Genomic DNA, 17,996 nt, shown 5'->3' with positions numbered 1-17,996 from the left:
AGAATGGCCATGGTTATCCCCATCTCATGAGTAGGGCACTGGAGGTGTAGAGAAGTTGAGATACTTGACCAAGGCCACATGGTTGGTTAGTGACAAGGACCAGGACTAGTAACTCCCAGCCCAGGCTCTTTCCTGAGCAACCAACTTACCCACAGGAAAAGTGTGCATCCAGCGCCTTCTGTTGGATGTGAGCTTCATGGGCATTCGTGAGGGGGCAAAAGGGTTAATCAGTGCCCGCTGGGGTGTGTATCCCCCAGGTCGAACATGCAGCATGGACTCCGCACTGCCTACGTGGAACCTCCCCGGAGCACTAGAGTCTCGCTGTGGTGGCTCCATCATGTTCTCCAGGACATCTGTCAGGTATTGTGGAGGCACAAAGAGAAAGTACAGAGCCACGGTGAAACCAGGAATAGGCAGGCAATTAGCCAAGCTGACCAGAATCTTGGACATCACACGTTAGGGAGTGAGAGAAATGAGTAAAATCATTTACCAAACTATAATGAAATGCAACATTTGATTTACTTTTTAAACACTTGAGAGAGGGGCACCTGGGTGGCTCAGTCAGTTAAGCATCCGACTCTTGACTTCAGCTCAGGTCATGACTCAGTGCTGGGGGTGGAGCCTGCTTCGGATTCTCTCTCCCTCTCCCCTGCCCCCTCCCCCATGCTTTCTAAATAAATAAATAAATACTTGGGAGAAGGGGGTTCCTAAATTACTGGTTCCTAAATTACTGGCCCAATGAAGCCACCCCAAAACCGGATAGGGAGGACCACACATCACCTGGAGACCTTACACTTTGAGTTCAATGTAATGACTTGAGTTTTTTCCCTGGGAGATAGATGAGTATATTCTATATGTGGAAGGAACAATAAAAACAGATATTTGGTGCCTAGAAGGGCAGACCCTGGCAGAGATAGCCAATGTGTAGGTACACGAGACTACAGCCCCTTTGTGCTGGGGCTAAATAACTTCATTCCACCTCTTGCACTATTGGTGGGAATGCAAACTGGTGCAGCCACTGTGGAGAAGAGTATGGAGGCTCCTCAAAAAATTAAAAATAGAATTACCCTATGATGTAGTAATCACACTACCAGGTATTTACCCAAAAAATACAAAAACACTAAATCAAAGGGATACATGCACCTCTATGTTTATAGGAGGATTACTTACAATAGCCAAATTATGGAAGCAGCCCAAGCATCCAGCATTGATGAATGGAGAAAGATGTGGTATATACATACAATGGTATATTATTCAGCCATGAAAAAGAATGAAATCTTGCCATATGCAACAACATGGATGGAGCTAGAGAATATTACACTAAGCAAAATAAGTCAGTCAGAGAAACACAAATACCATATGATTTCACTCGAAAGTGGGCCCAACAGATGCAAATTCCGTGGCACAAGGAATCTGTCTTGTCCACCAATATTTAGCCAATGTCTACCAAAGAACGTGGTATATAGCAATAGTTAATTCCTCAAAGCTGATTTGCATGCAAGAGAACATTCAGATCTCCGTGAAAGCTATATTTTTCACTGTTAATGAATTGATGTTCTGGTTTACCAAATAAAAAAGAATATGGTCTAGTTATCATGAAAATAAAAGGAGAAAACCCAATTAAAAGAAAAGATAAGTTCATGCTTTGAAAAGGATGAGAAATAGGACTAAGGGATATAGTGGGTCAAAAATACATGTAGAGGAAAGGGGAAATGTTTTCTATGTTACATTGGGTAGGTAAATAGATTAAGACCCCCTAAACACAGCAGAGAAACAGTAAACTAAGGGCCTAGAGATTATACTGCCTTACAATATCCCAGTGAATCGCTTTTTAGCTTTTTCAATAAACTCCCAAATATCACTAAAGGACATTGAAATCAATTCTACTATTCAGACAATTTTTAAGAAAACTATTTTCAAAGCTACAATGTTATTTCCTCAGAGATCTGGCTTTTAGAGTAATAAGGGTTTTGAAAGAATTAACGTTTAGTTTAATTTAGCTTTTGTTACAGACCCTACTAAGAATATTTTCAGCAAAATGGGAGTAACTGTCATGCAAACTTAGAAATTTCTAGAAAGTGGGAAAAAGCTAACTTAGAAAATTTCAAATGTATTAAAATTCCTTTGAATGCTAAAACTAATTAATGTAGGTGACACAGGTTATATACTATAGTCACGTAATTAAATATCTGCTCCTGTCACTTTCAGCATTTCCTTTTTATTCTTTGAGCCAGTTAAAAAACAAATGAACTTTATTCTGTTGTCAAAAATTTTCCTAGGCCTTTGGCACAGTGTATATGGTGCTGGAGCTGATGCCTTCCTCTTCAACATCCTGGGGCATAGAAAACACTCCTCACCCTTCAACAATCCTTCCAGGAGGGCAAAAGGGGTCAGCTGTGTGTATTCAACATTCCTAAGTCAGTGATCAAAAGTCAGAAGGGCTATGCTTCCATTTATAGAACATCCTTGAAATTAAAATTATAGAGAAAGAGAATGATTAGTGAGAGTCTATGGCTATAAAGGGGTAGCACAAAGAGCCTTGCAGTGATGGAATAGTTTGGTATCTTAATTATGATGATAATCATAAATAAATAAAGCTACACATGTAGTAAAAACTGCATAGGGGGCACCTGGCTGGCTCAGTTGGTAGAGCATATGACTTGATCTCAGAGTCATGAGTTCAAGACCCATGTTGGGCATGGTGCTTACTTAGAAAACAAACAAACAAACAAACGGCACAGAAACACACATGCACAAATGAGCACATGTTAAGCTGGTGAAATCTGAATAAGCTCTGTGGCTTGTACCAATGTCAGTTTCCTGGGTTTGATGTTGTCTGTAGTTACACAACATGTTGCCATGGGGGAAAATGAATGAAAGGTACACAGGACGCCCTTGGCGGGGGGGGGGGGGGGGGGGGGGGTGTAGGGGGCATGTGTAATTTGCAATTTTCCATGAATCCATAATTATCTCAAAATATAAAGTTTATTTTTTTTTTAAGATTTTATTTATTTATTCATGAGAGAGAGAGAGAGAGGCAGAGAGAGAGAAGCAGGCTCCCCGCTGAGCAGGGAGCCCGATGCGGGACTCTATCCCAGGACCCTGGGATCATGACCTGAGCCGAAGGCAGATGCTTAACCATCTGAGCCACCCAGGCGCCCTCAAAATAAAAAGTTTTTTAAAAAGTCAGGAGGGGCCTGTAGACTCCAGCTGCAGGTGCTGTTGGATGGCAGGATAAGATACAGAGAAAGCAGCACCTGTGCTCCTTAGTGCAAGCCAGGTTAGCAGGTAACTGCGAGGAGAAATCTTAAAGCAGACTATGGGGCGAAGGCTGTTTTAAGGATGGCACAAATGGCAGTGATAAGTAAACAGGGCGCCTGGGTGGCTCAGTCAGTTAGGCATCTGCCTTCAGCTCAGGTCATGATCTCAGGGTCCTGGGATTGAGCCCCATGTTGGCCTCCCTCCTCAGCAGTGAGTCTGCTTCTCCCTCTGCCTCTGTGCGCTCTCTCTTTCTCTCTCTCTCTCTCTCATTCTCTCTCAAGTAAATAAAATCTTTAAAAAAATAAAATTTTTTTTTAAATTTTTAAAAAAGGAAATAAGCAAACACCTTTGACTCGAGGCCTAAGAAAAGCTCTACATTAACATAAGGAACGGTATACAGTTACAGTGAAGGGGGAAAAGGTGTTAGAGGCACATACATACAGCTCAGGTGACTTAAACTCATTGCACTGGCATGGAAATAATTAAGATGTGGGAGTTACACCCCACACCTGGCACATCCCATCCCCCCCAACCCCCTGCTACAGGAAGGGAGCTGTCCCCATCTGTCCCCAGCTGTGCCCGTGCTTCAGCTCTCTGACCTCGAGTGCTGGTATAGCCCAAGGAGCTGCTGACTTCATACTGGTGCAGGTGGGGGTGTGGGATCATCAGGATGTTGGCGCTCCTGCCCAGGGAGCTGTCGTCAGAAGCCTGGCTCCTCACCTCCTCGGTGGGCAATGCGCGGCTGGGCAGGGAAGGGCTGGATGAGACGTCACAGGAGCTGGCGCTCTTTCGATTGTGACTCTCCCGCTCTCGCACAGACCTGACAGGTGAGAGACGACGAGTTACCAACAAGCAAGTGATGCTGCCCCACCTAGAACTAAAGCACCCAAACCTATTGCCAGCCCAAGCTACTTGGGAAACCAATAGCAAAAATCCCCAATGTGATCTATGACTGGGAAATAATGTAGGAGGTATTCTTGCTTGACCAGCTTGAGACGTTGTGTAAGAACTGACCGTTTTCAAATGGCCCAAGTCCTGGGGTCATAGCTATAAAGCCGTGACGGCTCCAGTCCAACCCTAGTTGATCCCCACCGATCCATCTCATATCACTGAAAACGGGGCAACTAAGCAGGATATGATATGATGCAAGACAAAGTACACAGTGCCACCTCAAGAGTCTTCCTGCACGAAAAACTGAGCCTAAATCTAATCAAGCCTCTGAAGGTAATTGCTAGTTTATAGGAAATCCAGAGAAGAGAGGACAAGTTAAACATTGTAACACAACAATCAGCCAAATGAAGAAAGCAACACAATCTACAGTTACAGAAAAAAGACATTCCAATTAAATGCAATGTCTGCATCTTCTTCAGATCCCAATTCAAACCAACCAACTGTAAAAACACATTTTTGAAACAATTGGGAAATCTGAATATAGACTGGCTATTAGAAGATATTAAAGAATTAGTGTTAATTCTGGTACTTGTGATTATTTAATTCTTATCTGTTAGAGACATACACTATGGTATTTACAGGTTTAAAAAAAGGTTTTGCTTTAGAATACTCAAGCAAAATGTAAAATGTGGGGAAAGTAATGAAATGAGTCTGACAAGACACTGATCACTCTTCATTATACTACTCTATTTGACCATGTTCAAACATTTCCTTAATAAAGGTTTAAAAAACAGTATACCCTTATTAAAACATAAAACTCCCTAAGGGGGAAAACTCTGGAAGCAGTAGGAGGAAGGATCAAAAGGGGAGAAGCCCAATGGGGAGACAAAAATTCAGAATGGAAAAGTTAGCACCTATAGAGAGGGCTTTCCCTCTGGCATCAGAGCTGTTCTCTTTCCACCTGGAAAGATTTTGTCTTAAGTCAGAGCTTAAACAGCCTGAACACAGATCCCCTGGGCTGACCATATGTACACTATTGCAACAGTAAACATTTGAACACCAGTGTATGCGCAGTCCTGCACAGGGGACAGAGCACCAATTAAAACATGGTCTGCTCCCTCAGGGAACACATAACCCAAGTCTCTGAAATACCAGGTCTTGCCAACTTTGATTAGAAAAAAGAAAACCAAGGATCTTGGACCATGAAAGCATTCTTAAATACTCCAAAGGAGGGGTGCCTGGGTGGCTCAGTCGTTAAGCGTCTGCCTTCGTCTCAGGTCATGACCCCAGGGTCCTGGGATCGAGCGCCGAGTCGGGCTCCCTGCTCAGCAGGAAGCCTGCTTCTCCCTCTCCCCCTGCTTGTGTTCCCTCTCTCGCTGTGTCTCTCTCTGTCAAAAACATAAAAATCTCAAAAAAAAAAAAAATACTCCAAAGGAAAGCACTACCGAGCGCCTAAGCAGCATCTATGTGTGGGAGAGCTGTAGTTAACGGCACTAAATGTTCTCAACATTTAGGAAATGTTTTGTCTGAGCTCTAAATGTTTTCATCTTAGGATGAGATGAGGAAAAAGGACAGGAGACAATCATATGGCCACTATAAGCTCATTTATCAATGTGAAGGGATGCATATTCTTCCAATCATTGTGCTTAAATAAACTTGCATATATAAGAAATCTGGAAAATGGACTCATGGTATTTGGTCCACTGGTGGGGGGTGGGGGGAAGCCCTGGGATAGGGATGGTATTTTTTTACATAATACTCAGAAATGAATACATTGGTAAATCTAACTACATCACAGTTAAAGACTATCATATGACCAAATACCATGGAGCAAATTTAAAAGGCAATTAAAGAAAGGTCTCTTGCCTTCTGGGAATAAAAAACCCAAAAAATTGGCAGCCCAGTGAGAAAAAGATTCTAGAATCTGTGAATTATTTCTCTTGGTTAGAAAAAGCAGAGGAACACTCTCTTTATTTGGGGAAAATACTTCCCACAAATATAGCTAACAAAATGGGTGGGCCAGAGAACCTGGAAACAGAATCCCCAATGATCTACATGGGATAGCTTCCATTGGCTAATTTTAATTTTAAACATTTTCAGGGTTGCTCTCATGAAGGTCCCAAGAGGCCCTCAGGTTTTCCCAAGCAATTTTTGTATACACCCCAAAGTGAATCTGGCAAAAAACCTGCAGGTGGCGAGGCGCTGAGCCCGGGACGGGCCTGGCAGCCTGAACACTTGGGCGTCGTAGGCATCATAATCTACTTGGATGGGAAGGGCGTTCTCAGATTCTTTTGGAGTCCCAAGAGCTGAAATGCATAAATCACACGAATTGTCATTAAAACACATTTCAACCAGATGCCTTCAGAGGGCCTTCATCAAAATCTGCAAGGCACAGATGATCACCATCATGTCCCCCTGAGAAAAGTGGGGGTTGCTGAAATTAAATGACTTACATGTCAAAGTGACATAGAAAATAACATTAGCACTAGGGCACCTGGGTGGCTCAGTCAGTTAAGCATCCGACTCTTGATTTTGGCTCAGGTCATGATCTCACAGTCGTGAGATCAAGCCCCGCATCGGGCTTCGCACTCAGTGTAGAGTCCACTTTAGAGTCTCTCTCTCTCTCAAAATAAATAAATAAAACATCTTTTAAAAATAGTATAGCACTAAATAAAGGGAAGATTTTGGTGGTATTTCATTCTTCTGTGATCCCACTTAAAAAAGATCATCTTAATATGCAGTGCGGTTAGTACTTTAAAATTTTCTACCCAATCCCTATAACTGACCTATGGAAAAGAAAAACAAGGTTTGTCACCATTAATTTTGCAGTTGACGGGACAAAATATACAAAGTGGTTAAGGGACCTTCCAAAGGGAACTCAAGTCTCCCAACTTGGCTATGAACTGTTTATATGACCTCACATAATCTTGTTGCTATGGCTTAGCGACTCTTTCTAAAAGGGATGAAAGGAGATCTCAAAAATACTCACATGTATCACGGCCATTTTTTGCTTTCTCAGAGGCAGGCTGTAAAATTAAATAGATAATTAATCACTCCCTCCTCTGCCAGAATAGAACTTCTCAAAAGATACAATATGTAGGTGGCTGCTCTCCAGGGAAGGGACCATGCCTTACCCCCTCACTGTAACTGATGGAAAGGCAGGAGGGAACACTTGATGCCCACCCACCTCAGTGTCAGGCCCTATTAGGCCCACCTCACACCTTGGTCACCCTCAAAACTCTATCCAATGGGGGCATTACACCCCACCTTACAGGCAAGGATATTCAATTCTAGAGAGAAAAGGGGACTTGCTCAAAGTTACACTGTTAGTAGGTGGAAGAGCCAAAATCCAAGCCCAGCCCTTCATGCTCTTGGTCAGTCCACTGGCATGTATGTCCTACCATGGCTAGCTTCTACCTGACCCCAAGCCCCACATGCACGCTTCCCCCTTCACCATGGTACTCTCACCAGTCTGCCTACACCTACAAGAGCTCAGCACTCAGTGGATCACCCAATTTGCTGAAATGGCGTACAGAGGCAGAGAGAAAATGGAAAGAGCTGCTTTTTTTTTTCCCAAATAAATCTTTTTCAGGACCCTTTAAACTTTCGTAACAATACTCATTCTTTCTTCTTTAAAACGATTATGTTGCAGGGGCGCCTGGTGGCTCAGTCGGTTAGGCGTCCACCTCTTGATTTCAGCTCAGGTCATGATCTCAGGGTCATAAGATCAAGCTCCACATCAGGCTCTGCGCTTGGCAGGGAGTCTGCTGGAGATTCTCTCTGCCACTGCCCCTCCTCCCCCGCTCACACACGTGTGTGTGCGCTCTCAAATACATAAATCTTAAAAAAAAAAAAGACAAAATGATCATGTTGCAGAGAAGTTCCTCTGTGTTCCACTTTGCCCAGAAGGGTTGTGATAAAGGCATAAAAGGTTGTGATGAGAGGGCAGGAGGTGCCCTTTCTGGGCAGAGTCCCTTTCTGTCAGCACTTCACTACTTGACATGGTCTATTTCAGGAGGAATCCTCACAGTCCTCCAAATTAACATTTTCCTTATTAGACAAATAACATTAACTCCCCATTACCCCCAAAAAGGAAGAAATGGCCCTGATACCACTAACACAGCCACAATGGGACAGCTTTCAGAGTTCAGCTCTGCTAGAAACGGGCAGATGGGTGAGAGCACCCTGGTATGCCACCTATATACCTAACACTCTGCTTTTCTCTTCATCTTACATCAAACATACCCTTGAAGGTTCTTAAAACTGGCATTTTTACTGGCTGTGAATATATTCCATCAAGTGGGTATCTCATGGTTTATTTAGTCATTTCCCTATTATTTTCAACTTCTCACTATTATAAATAATACAGGACAAAGACCTTATTCGCATTCAACATCCTCGGTTATTTCCTTAGACCACATGGCCCAAAATGGAATTATCTGATCAAGTGGCATGAATATTTGCACTGCTCTTGATACACACGGTTGAACTGCCTTTCATAAGTATGTGGTACACCAACCAGGTACTCAAGCACCAATTTCACCACTTTTTCCAGGACTTGGTATAATTATTTTGTTTTAAGCCTATTTGGTAAGCAGGGGCACATGGCTGGCTCAGTCCGTACAGCATGCGACTCTTGACCTCAGGGTTGTAAGTTCAAGCCCCACGTTGGGTGTAGCAATTACCTAAAAATAAAATCTTTTAAAAATAAAGTAAAATAAACCCATTTGGTGAGATAATCCAATTCCTGTTTGAATTTTTTTACTGCTAAGATTTGATCTTTTCATCATATTCCCCTTTGCTGCAATGCATGCTCACGTCTTTGTCCCCAAAGGTACCTGAGAGGTCCCAGTGTCTGAATAAACCAGTGACATCATAACAAGAATAACTCTTTCATTATTAAGGAACTACAAATAATTGTCATACTTTTCCCAAGGATATTTCTTACAGTCTGAGGGTATGCCTTGTTATTGATGTATTTAATGTGGAAAATCATAAAGTTCTAAGACAAATATCTTAAACTTATTAATGACTATGGGGGGAGAAGGGCTTATCTCGGGACCAAAATAAACATGAGTGACAGTCCCTGAAGGCGCTGCAAGTTGGTGACACCTACCTTCTTTCCTGCCAGTTTTATTCGTGGGGTGAAACTGTTACAAAAGAGCTGGCTTTTGGACGTATAGAAACTGTGAAAGAAAAAAGGGTCATTAATCTAAGCGCCTTTCATTTTAAACTTCAAGACACAGTTAAAACCCCAGCCGTGGATTAGCTCTCTCGTGACTGCCTATGTCTCAGGCTTCACAGATTCCCCCAATTCTAACTTGTTCTGTAGTTACTATAAACATTAAACATATGGTTTTAATTACTGTTCTTTATTCTCCATAAACTACTTCACGCTAGGCCTGATTCTTAACTGGACAAGACTCTCCTCCTTGTGACAGGGATTAAATCTATTTATACCATGATACTTTTGCATCTTGATACTCAGCATGATGCTGGGCCCAAGGGTGGTCCTTATCACTCATGGGTTGAATGGCATTTGGTAAGCAAGAATAACTCAGGTAAGAAAAAAGTGGTCTCAAGAAAATATGCCACGGGGGTGGCTCAGTCCATTGAGCATCTGACTCGATCTTAGCTCAGGTCTCGATCTCAGGGTTGTGAGTTCAAGCCCTGCACTGGGCTCCACCCTGGCCATGGAGCCTACCTGAAGAGAAGAGAAGAGGAGGAGAAGAGAAGAGAAGAGAAGAGAAGAGAAGAGAAGAGAAGAGAAGAGAAGAGAAGAGAAGAGAAGAGGAGGCACAAACCATCAAATTCCTACCCCTCTGAAAATTATACCTTAATGCAGTCATGTCAGGCACAAAAGAAAACTGGGGGACCCAAGCTGGCCCTGGGCATACTGAATGAATGAGTAAATAGAGGCTGTACAGCTTTTTCCATTTCTCAGGCATGTCTCTCTGTTCTCTTTGATCTATAATTAACTTATGGGAAAGATGTTTTGAATACTAACCAATCCCCACCTTCCATCATAACTCTGATCATAGGCAAAAAAAAAAAAAAAAAAAAAGGCAGTATCAATAGATAACCAGTGGACTGTAGGGCAATCCCAGTAACTATCTAACACTTCATGTGCACAAGAACATAAGAATACTAACTGCAGTCAGACCTGGAGTCTAACCAGCCCCTGGCACTTGGCCCCCTCAAGTGGTACCAAGTAAAGTACTGGGTAGAGGATGCTGCTTTCTTTCCAGATATTAATGACAAAAGATCTGAGTGGAAGTGATGAATCACTAAATTCTATTCCTGAAACCAGTATTACACTATATGTTAACTAGAATTTGAATAAAAATTTGAAAAAAATATAAATAAATAAAAAGATTTGTGTGGAAAAGTGATATGAGCCAGAAGAATGGGTTTCTATTAGATTTATCCACATGAAGTTGCTGTATTTGAAGGTCAAAACCAGTCTACTATCACAATTTCAAATGGTTAAACCAATAGCTTCAGCTTTGCCATGAACTTGCTGTTCAACCCTTGCAAGCCACTTTACCTCTCTGGAACTCGGGTTCCTCTCCTATACAGTGTGATTGGAGGGTCTCTATGATCTCTAAAACAGACTCCAGGGATAGTCTGTGATATCCCAGTTTTATAACATATATCTGCTATTAATTTACTTTTTGGATCAATTTTCATTACTAACCAACAATACTTTGAGAGTGATAATTTTTCACTGAAGACAATTTGATTATGCTTCAGGTAAGCTCTCTGGCCTTGTGGGACACTTCTGAAGAGGCTCGTGGACAGGATGAGAACAATGGCCTCTATGAGCAGCCGTGCATCTCAGGCCATGAGCCCTCTTTGCTCCTGTCCCTGCCTGGCTCAAGCAAACAAGGCTCACAGTGAGAAGTGAAAAGCAGGCCTCAGGCCATCCCAGCTCTCAGATTCTGAAGCCCCACCTGTGTGAATCTATTGTCCATCTTAAATGGCATCAGAGAGCCAATTTGGCATGAAAAATAAAGTGATGAATCGGGAAAACTTCAAGTTATTATTAATTAAAATTTGAGGAAATTACAGTGTTTAAATTCATATATTTTTGGGTGCTATAGCTACTCTGTCCTTTAATCATTTCCTAAACTAAACATAAAACCATGAAATATGGTGTATAATTAAACAGTAGCTGTTTTCTTATGGGCAAAAGAATCTGAATGTCTATTCAAAGATTACAAAGCCAAAACTAATTAGAGGGCTGACAAAAAAGAAGATACATTGCTCTCTGGAATAAGTGAAAAAACAAAAAAGTTCAAAATACTATTTTACTTGAACCAAGTTTTTAAAATGGCAGTAACAGGGGCGCCTGGGTGGCTCAGTTGGTTAAGCGACTGCCTTCGGCTCAGGTCATGATCCTGGAGTCCCAGGATCGAGTCCCACATCAGGCTCCCTGCTCGGCAGGGAGTCTGCTTCTCCCTCTGACCCTCCTCCCTTTCATGCTGTCTCTCATTCTCTCTGTCTCAAATAAATAAATAAAATCTTTACAAAATAAATAAATAAATAAATAAATAAAATGGCAGTAACATAAACACAAGACGAGGAAGATTCTGAAGGCATCTTCTTAGGAAGCAGGCACTTTGTCTTAAAGTGACCTCGTCAAGCAATGCAATGACAACATACAAAACTGAGCATCACTGAACAGTTACACATACATGTACGTAACAGAATCACATGTATGACCAGCCAGAGTCTCTCACTGGGCTGAGAAAGAAGAGGCATACTCAGAACAGGGTAATTACTGGGTGACCAGACCATCCTTACACAGCTGGCCAAACCACTATTCCTTCTTGATTCTGCACCTACGAATGATTAGAGCTGACTGGGAGCAACTACCATACAAGGGCAACAAGGCCCATAACAAAGGTAAAGGAAAAACTACAAGGCCGGAATCAACATTTGTGATGAATTTTCAGGCTGGTCTCCAGCAAAGATTTGCAACTAAACAGAAGACAGAATTAAAGGTTCTGTTTAGCTTGGGGCACAGCCAAGCAGTCTTCTGCCCCTCGTGGAGTGCCAGCTTAAAACAGAAATCCAGAGAAGGGCAGAATGCTCTAGAAGCACTAAAGAGGAAGTGGCTATTGGCTCTCCAGGATAGCACAGGAAGAACTCACAGAAGAGAGATGTTGGGGCCGGGTTTTAGAGGATAAATAGGCATTTGCGAGGAAGAGGGCAGGTGGAGAGGCTCTCTAGGTGGAAAGGCCCAGAAGTGGGAGAAGTGTGCATCTGCTATGCAGGATAAAAGACAGCAAGAGGTGGGAGAGAAGGCCTCGGATGTCAAACACTTTAGTCTTCATCAGGATGGTGTGAGGAATCAGAGAAAAAGAGCAACAGGACTTAGTTTTCATGAAATGACTTCGGCAACCAGGTAGAGCAGCAACTGACAGATGCTGGTCCCCAGATCCCTGGGGTTCCCTGGTGCGACATCCAGGCCTACTACATTAGGACACAGAGTACTTTTTCACTATCTTATATTTGGTTGCAAGTAAGACTTTTACTTAAAAAAAAAAGAGGAGGAGGGGGTACCTGGTGCTTAAGAAAAAAAATTAGAAAGGAAAGAAGAAAACCACTGGTCCAAAGAACTGATTCTCAATGGGGGGTGGGAGTGCGGAACAAGGGGGCATTCTGCCACCCAGGAGGCATGTGGCAATGCAGCAGACATTTGATTTTTTTTATTTTGTTGTTTTTTAGTCTAAATGATTTCCCTCCCCAGTTTCCAATGGTTTCAATTGCACTTTCCATAAGCCTGCAGGAATTTTTAAAAATCATAAAACATTAAAAAGAAGTAATAGCCCAAGGCTTTTCACTTTTGGCAGGTTTGAGGTTATCTAGTTCTCACAGTTAGTTTCCAGGAGGTTATGAGCTCTACCAGAAAATTTCAAAGAAACAGTTTAACTCTCTCCAGGTTTTTTGATAGGAAAATTTTGAAAGGAAACTTAACTACGGTTCTTGCAGACATTTTGGTCGTCACCCTGGGGCTGGGTCCTGTTGGCATCTGGTGGTTGGAGGTCGGGAATGCTGCTCAACATCCTACAATGCACAGGGCAGCCCCCCCACAACAAAGATGATCTGGCCCAAAATGTCAGTAGTGTCAAGGTTGAGAAACCCTGATCTAAAGGATGGACTGAAGGAGAGAGATCAGAAATAGACACACTATTAAGATTATTGCAGTAATTCAGGGCGCCTGGGTGGCTCAGTCTGTTGAGCGTCTGCCTTCGGCTCAGGTCATGATCCCAGGTGATGGGATCGAGCCCCGCATCAGGCGCCCTGCTCAGTGGGGAACCTGCTTCTCCCTCTCCCGCTCCCCCTGCTTGTGCTCTCTCTCTCTGTCAAATAAATAAATAAAATCTTTAAAAAAAAAATAAAAAGATGATTGCAGTTATTCAAAAAGATGAGGATGGGACAAGGCAGTGGCAATGACAGAGTCATAAGACACTCCACACAGAGGCATGAGCCTCAATCAGCAGAAACACTGAGGCCTTGTCCCATGTGAAGAAGAGGCATGGGGATTTTTCCACAAACAGAATGCCAGGCACAATGTTCATCTGCTATGATCTGTGGGAGCTGGGAATCGTAGGAGCTGGGGCTAATAATAGAAATAAGTCCTTCGAATTTGCCTTTATTTTTTTCACCCTAGACTGTTCTTACATTACTGCCACTGCTTTGCACGTACAGAAGCCCTAAGCAAATGTTGGAACTTTGGTTTCCGCATTTTCTTAACGAAAAAGTTTTATCGTAAGAACTTAACAGATGTGAAGAGAAAATGGCAAGGAAGTTATTCAAAACCCGTATCACCTACCACGAATCAAGGTCACACCCACCTGTGGTTTATCCAGTGAGGAATATTATAGTCATCACCCAGACGAGAATCACAAGGCGCACTTCGATTATGTAGCTAGAAGGGAAAAAGCCAGTGCACAGATCAGCTAGAAAACAAGGAACTTTCCTGTTCTGAAGTATTCTCAAGATCACCCTAGTACTAGGAACTGGCCTTTAGGAAGCAATCCAAAATCGAATCACCTTGAACAACGGGACAGCATGTAATGGCTGCTCCCCCATGCACACCAAGTCCACACCAATTCCTAAAAAAAAGACAAAAAGAGTTTGGGGTGGGGGTGAAAAGAAGTAGAGATAAGTGTCCCAATCTATTAACAGTACTATTGAACTGGGTCAGGGTATGAGGCAAAGCCGACTTCCCATCCTATGATTTATAACCTCATTTGCCTACATAGCAAAGAAGTAAATAGAGGCATTTTGTCTCTTTCCACTTTACCAGGTCCCATCACAGCCTGCAATTACTGAATGCTTGACAATTAGCCTTTGACCACTTTGTAGATGATGATTTGTCAAAAAGACAACCCAGGCCTCCATGACTAAAGTTTCGAGGCCAGAAAGGAAAAGGAACCTTGTTATTTCAGGAAAAAAGCAAAACAATCCATATCATTTAATGGAGCTTCTTTATGGACAATCAGGATTTACAGTCCACCTCCATCTTGTCGTTGAAGCACAAATTTAATGAGGCCAGGGGTACAAGGTGGGGAAGCATGGCACATCATGGAGGGAGGCCTGGATCCAAAGAGCTGACGGTCCTCCCCAAGGCAGACTGATGGCACACTGGTCACTTGAAACAATCCCCCCAAAAAGAGTTCTCCAGTGTCATATATGTTTGTGAAACTCTGAGTACCATTAGCGATAGACATGATACACTAACACATTAAGACCTGCAATTAGAGAATCTGCCTAAACTGTGTATGACCCAGCATTTCCCAAACCGACTTGACCATGGAACTTTTTTTGTCCCCTAACATTATTCACATCTCCAGGATCTCTAGCCAGGGAGAGCTCAGAGTTCTAAGGGTAAGTCAGGCTATAAACACTCGGGAGACAGCACAAACCAGGGAGCATTACCGTTATCTATCATCCGCTGCTTGGTCAAGATCATGAGTAGACGGTCCACTTCAAACACACCTACCCCAGGAGTGATCACCACAGACATCTGCCCAGTCCGGTCAAAGTTGCGGTTGATGTAGTGCTTGTCAAACACTTGAAAGAAAGCAAAAGTTCTCAAATGAAGAGGTTACAGCTTTTCAGAAACCAACCACTGGCGAGCCTCTCTGTGCCCTCGGAGTATTTTGTCCATGTTTCTATTGCAGCAACAGACACATTCTGACCTGAATTCTAGTTAGTCGTGTGCACATCTGTCTCTCCCCATCTACATTAAGAACTGCTTGAACACAAGACTATGTCACTGTTGCCTTTACTAACACCCCCTCATTGATGCCTAATACTTGCCTTGAGCAGCATTAAATGCTCAAGTTTCATGTCGTTTAAATTTAAACAATCCATAAATGAGTCTGTATTGAAATTCACAAAAATCAAATATTAATTTAAGACAATATTTAAAAGAGTGGACTTTGTAAATCTGGCAAGTTAATTTTTATTTCTGTCCTATATAATCCTGATTTTAGAAAACCAAAGATATTCCAATATGACAAAAAGATTCACTAAGACAACACCCTGTGCTTTAGAATCCCTGGCACCTGGGTGTAGACACATGGGCAGGTTATATGCACAGTGAAGTGACCACACATCATCACTTCCACCGCTGGCCAGTGCCAATGGATGCCTAACCAAAGCTGGGCTGATCAGGCCCTGCTGGGAACACGGAATTCTGAACAGAGAGGAGAGAGCTGACAGCAGAGCTGGGAGCTGAACACTGTTCTAGGAATACCTGCTTTTGCAGTTTCTGGAGCCACCTTGGTCCCCACCTTCTTCTGCATGATGTTCAAGCCTTTCCTGGTAGCCCCACCAGGTCCCTATATCCTGAGAGTAAATTTCCCTTTTTGTGTACACCAATTCAGTACGTTTCTGTTATTTGCAAACAAAGCATTATCAGCTAACATATAAATGCAGGAACAAACCTTCAGAAGAAATCACACCACGCTGTTAACAAGGTTCCCTCTTAGAAGGGAAATGACAGTAGAGGGAGGGGGGAGACCTTCATTTTTACCTGATATACCTCTGATTATTAGAATTCTAGGAACAATGAGTTCTTTTTGTATATTAAAACAAATTTTTTTTTAATTACCTAGAAGCAATTGAGGGATGGAGTAGAAAACAGCAAGAAGACAGTTTTAGTAAAACAGCCCAAGGAAGATTCCTTCTAGCTCTTTATTCTCAGGTTACCATGAGAAGCAGATGAGAACAGCAAGTTAATTCCCAAAAGTAGACCCAAAAGCTAAATGTTGGCCATTAAAACCATCCAATCAGAAGTTACTGCTTTCAATTAATCTTTGGGGTAGGTAGGTGGGGAGATTATCAACTGGTTTGGGTCTTTGGACATTAGTAAAAAGAAGTTCATAGCCATGTGGTACACAAGATGCCAGCTCACCATGACTAGTATCCTTACTCACCATTGAATGACAGATTGATGGCCTCTAAGTAGTTTCCTTGTGCTGAGGTAGAATTGTCTCCTTGAGGAAAACCCTCTGAAGCAAAAGACATGAGAGAGGAAAAGTATCCCATGTAAGATGAACTCTAAAAGAACAAGTGGAAAGTGGCTCCACAGGGCCCGCCACCCTGTAGTAGGGACATTATTGAACTCACTGCATACCTAAAGAACAACTGGACCCAACTGGAAATAGGAACCTGACCAGAAGCAGAAACTAGGCCCAGCACTGGGAGGGAAGCAAGCATGAACCTCTTCATCTCCTAGCTCCCATCCTGCACCTCCTTTCCCTGCCACACCTCCTACCATATGAATGCAGTACCTGCCTGTTCCAGTCGCACCAACACTGGATACTGGATGAAGAGTTTTTTAATGGTCACAAGGAGTGAGGTCCACTCTTCTCTCCTCTCATTCTGCACCACCACTCTGAAAGGAATATTGTCATAAAATACTGAACAGCTATTACATACATCAGGCCCCTCACACGGTTTCGGAGGAAAGGAGAAGATGGGAATCCCAAGGTTAGGGTAACTTACCATGCAATAATAAGTATTAAAGTCAAATGCACGTAATAAACATTAACAAAGAAAACTAATCACATCAATAGTCACAAAGACTGAAAACAAAAATAAAATATTTAAAAATTGCCTTGAGATTATATTAATGCCTAGCATTGAGTAGGAATATGAAATTTTCACACACTGAATTACAATTAGGTGGTATATAAAAAGCCTAAAAGAAAACATCTATATGTATGTTTTACATACATATCCAATAAACACGTCTAGGTCAGGGAACTAGATTAGTAGATAGGGATGGGTTGGGGGGGAGCCTTGCTGGCTCACTCAGTGGAGCATGAGACTCTTGATCTAGGGTTGTCAGTTTGAGCCTCATGCTGGGTATAGAGATTACTTAAAAATAAAATCTTTAAAAACAAATAAAAATAAAAATGGGGCACCTGGCTGGCTCAGGGTTGTAAATTGGAGCCCCACTTTGAGTGTGGAGATTACTTAAAAATAAAAAAAATTTTTTAAGATTTTATTTATTGGGGTGCCTGGGCAGCTTGGTCATTAAGCGTCTGCCTTCGGCTCAGGTCATGATCCCAGAGTTCTGGGATTGAGCCCCACATCGGGCTCCCTGCTCAGCGGGAAGCCTGCTTCTCCCTCTCCTACTCCCCCTGCTTGTGCTCCCTCTCTCGCTTTGTCTCTGTCAAATAAGTTTATTTATCATAATAAATATATATTATATATTTATTTTATATATAAATTTATATAAATTTATATTTACTTATATAAATATATTTATTATATTTATATATTATATATAATATACTTATATATTTTATATATAAATT

The 17,996-nt window shown here is 42.2% G+C and overlaps 1 protein-coding gene across 17 annotated transcripts in view; it reads right to left on the bottom strand.

Moving 5' to 3' along the window:
- The window catches only part of DEPDC5 (DEP domain containing 5, GATOR1 subcomplex subunit), a 127,570-nt gene that overhangs the window by 72,230 nt on the left and 37,344 nt on the right, over positions 1–17,996 (bottom strand). For all 17 annotated transcript variants that reach the window (XR_010407456.1, XR_010407457.1, XR_010407458.1 and 14 more), the window contains exons 13-22: positions 16,965–17,068; positions 16,608–16,682; positions 15,103–15,237; positions 14,215–14,276; positions 14,016–14,089; positions 9,269–9,338; positions 7,142–7,178; positions 6,338–6,458; positions 3,861–4,081; positions 150–353 (exon numbers count right to left, since the gene is read on the bottom strand). Coding sequence is in view for 10 of the 17 variants with exons in the window: in XM_064578745.1 (XP_064434815.1) it covers positions 150–353; positions 3,861–4,081; positions 6,338–6,458; positions 7,142–7,178; positions 9,269–9,338; positions 14,016–14,089; positions 14,215–14,276; positions 15,103–15,237; positions 16,608–16,682; positions 16,965–17,068 (1,103 nt within the window). In the remaining 7 variants the exon portion in view is untranslated. The remainder of the gene's footprint in view (positions 1–149; positions 354–3,860; positions 4,082–6,337; positions 6,459–7,141; positions 7,179–9,268; positions 9,339–14,015; positions 14,090–14,214; positions 14,277–15,102; positions 15,238–16,607; positions 16,683–16,964; positions 17,069–17,996) is intronic.

This window comes from Mirounga angustirostris, unplaced genomic scaffold (genome assembly GCF_029215605.1).
Source record: "Mirounga angustirostris isolate CCGP_5_RB_7025 unplaced genomic scaffold, mMirAng1.0.hap1 SCAF_14, whole genome shotgun sequence".
Classification (NCBI taxonomy): Eukaryota; Metazoa; Chordata; class Mammalia; order Carnivora; family Phocidae; genus Mirounga; species Mirounga angustirostris.
This window is presented reverse-complemented; position numbering and strand designations above follow the sequence as displayed.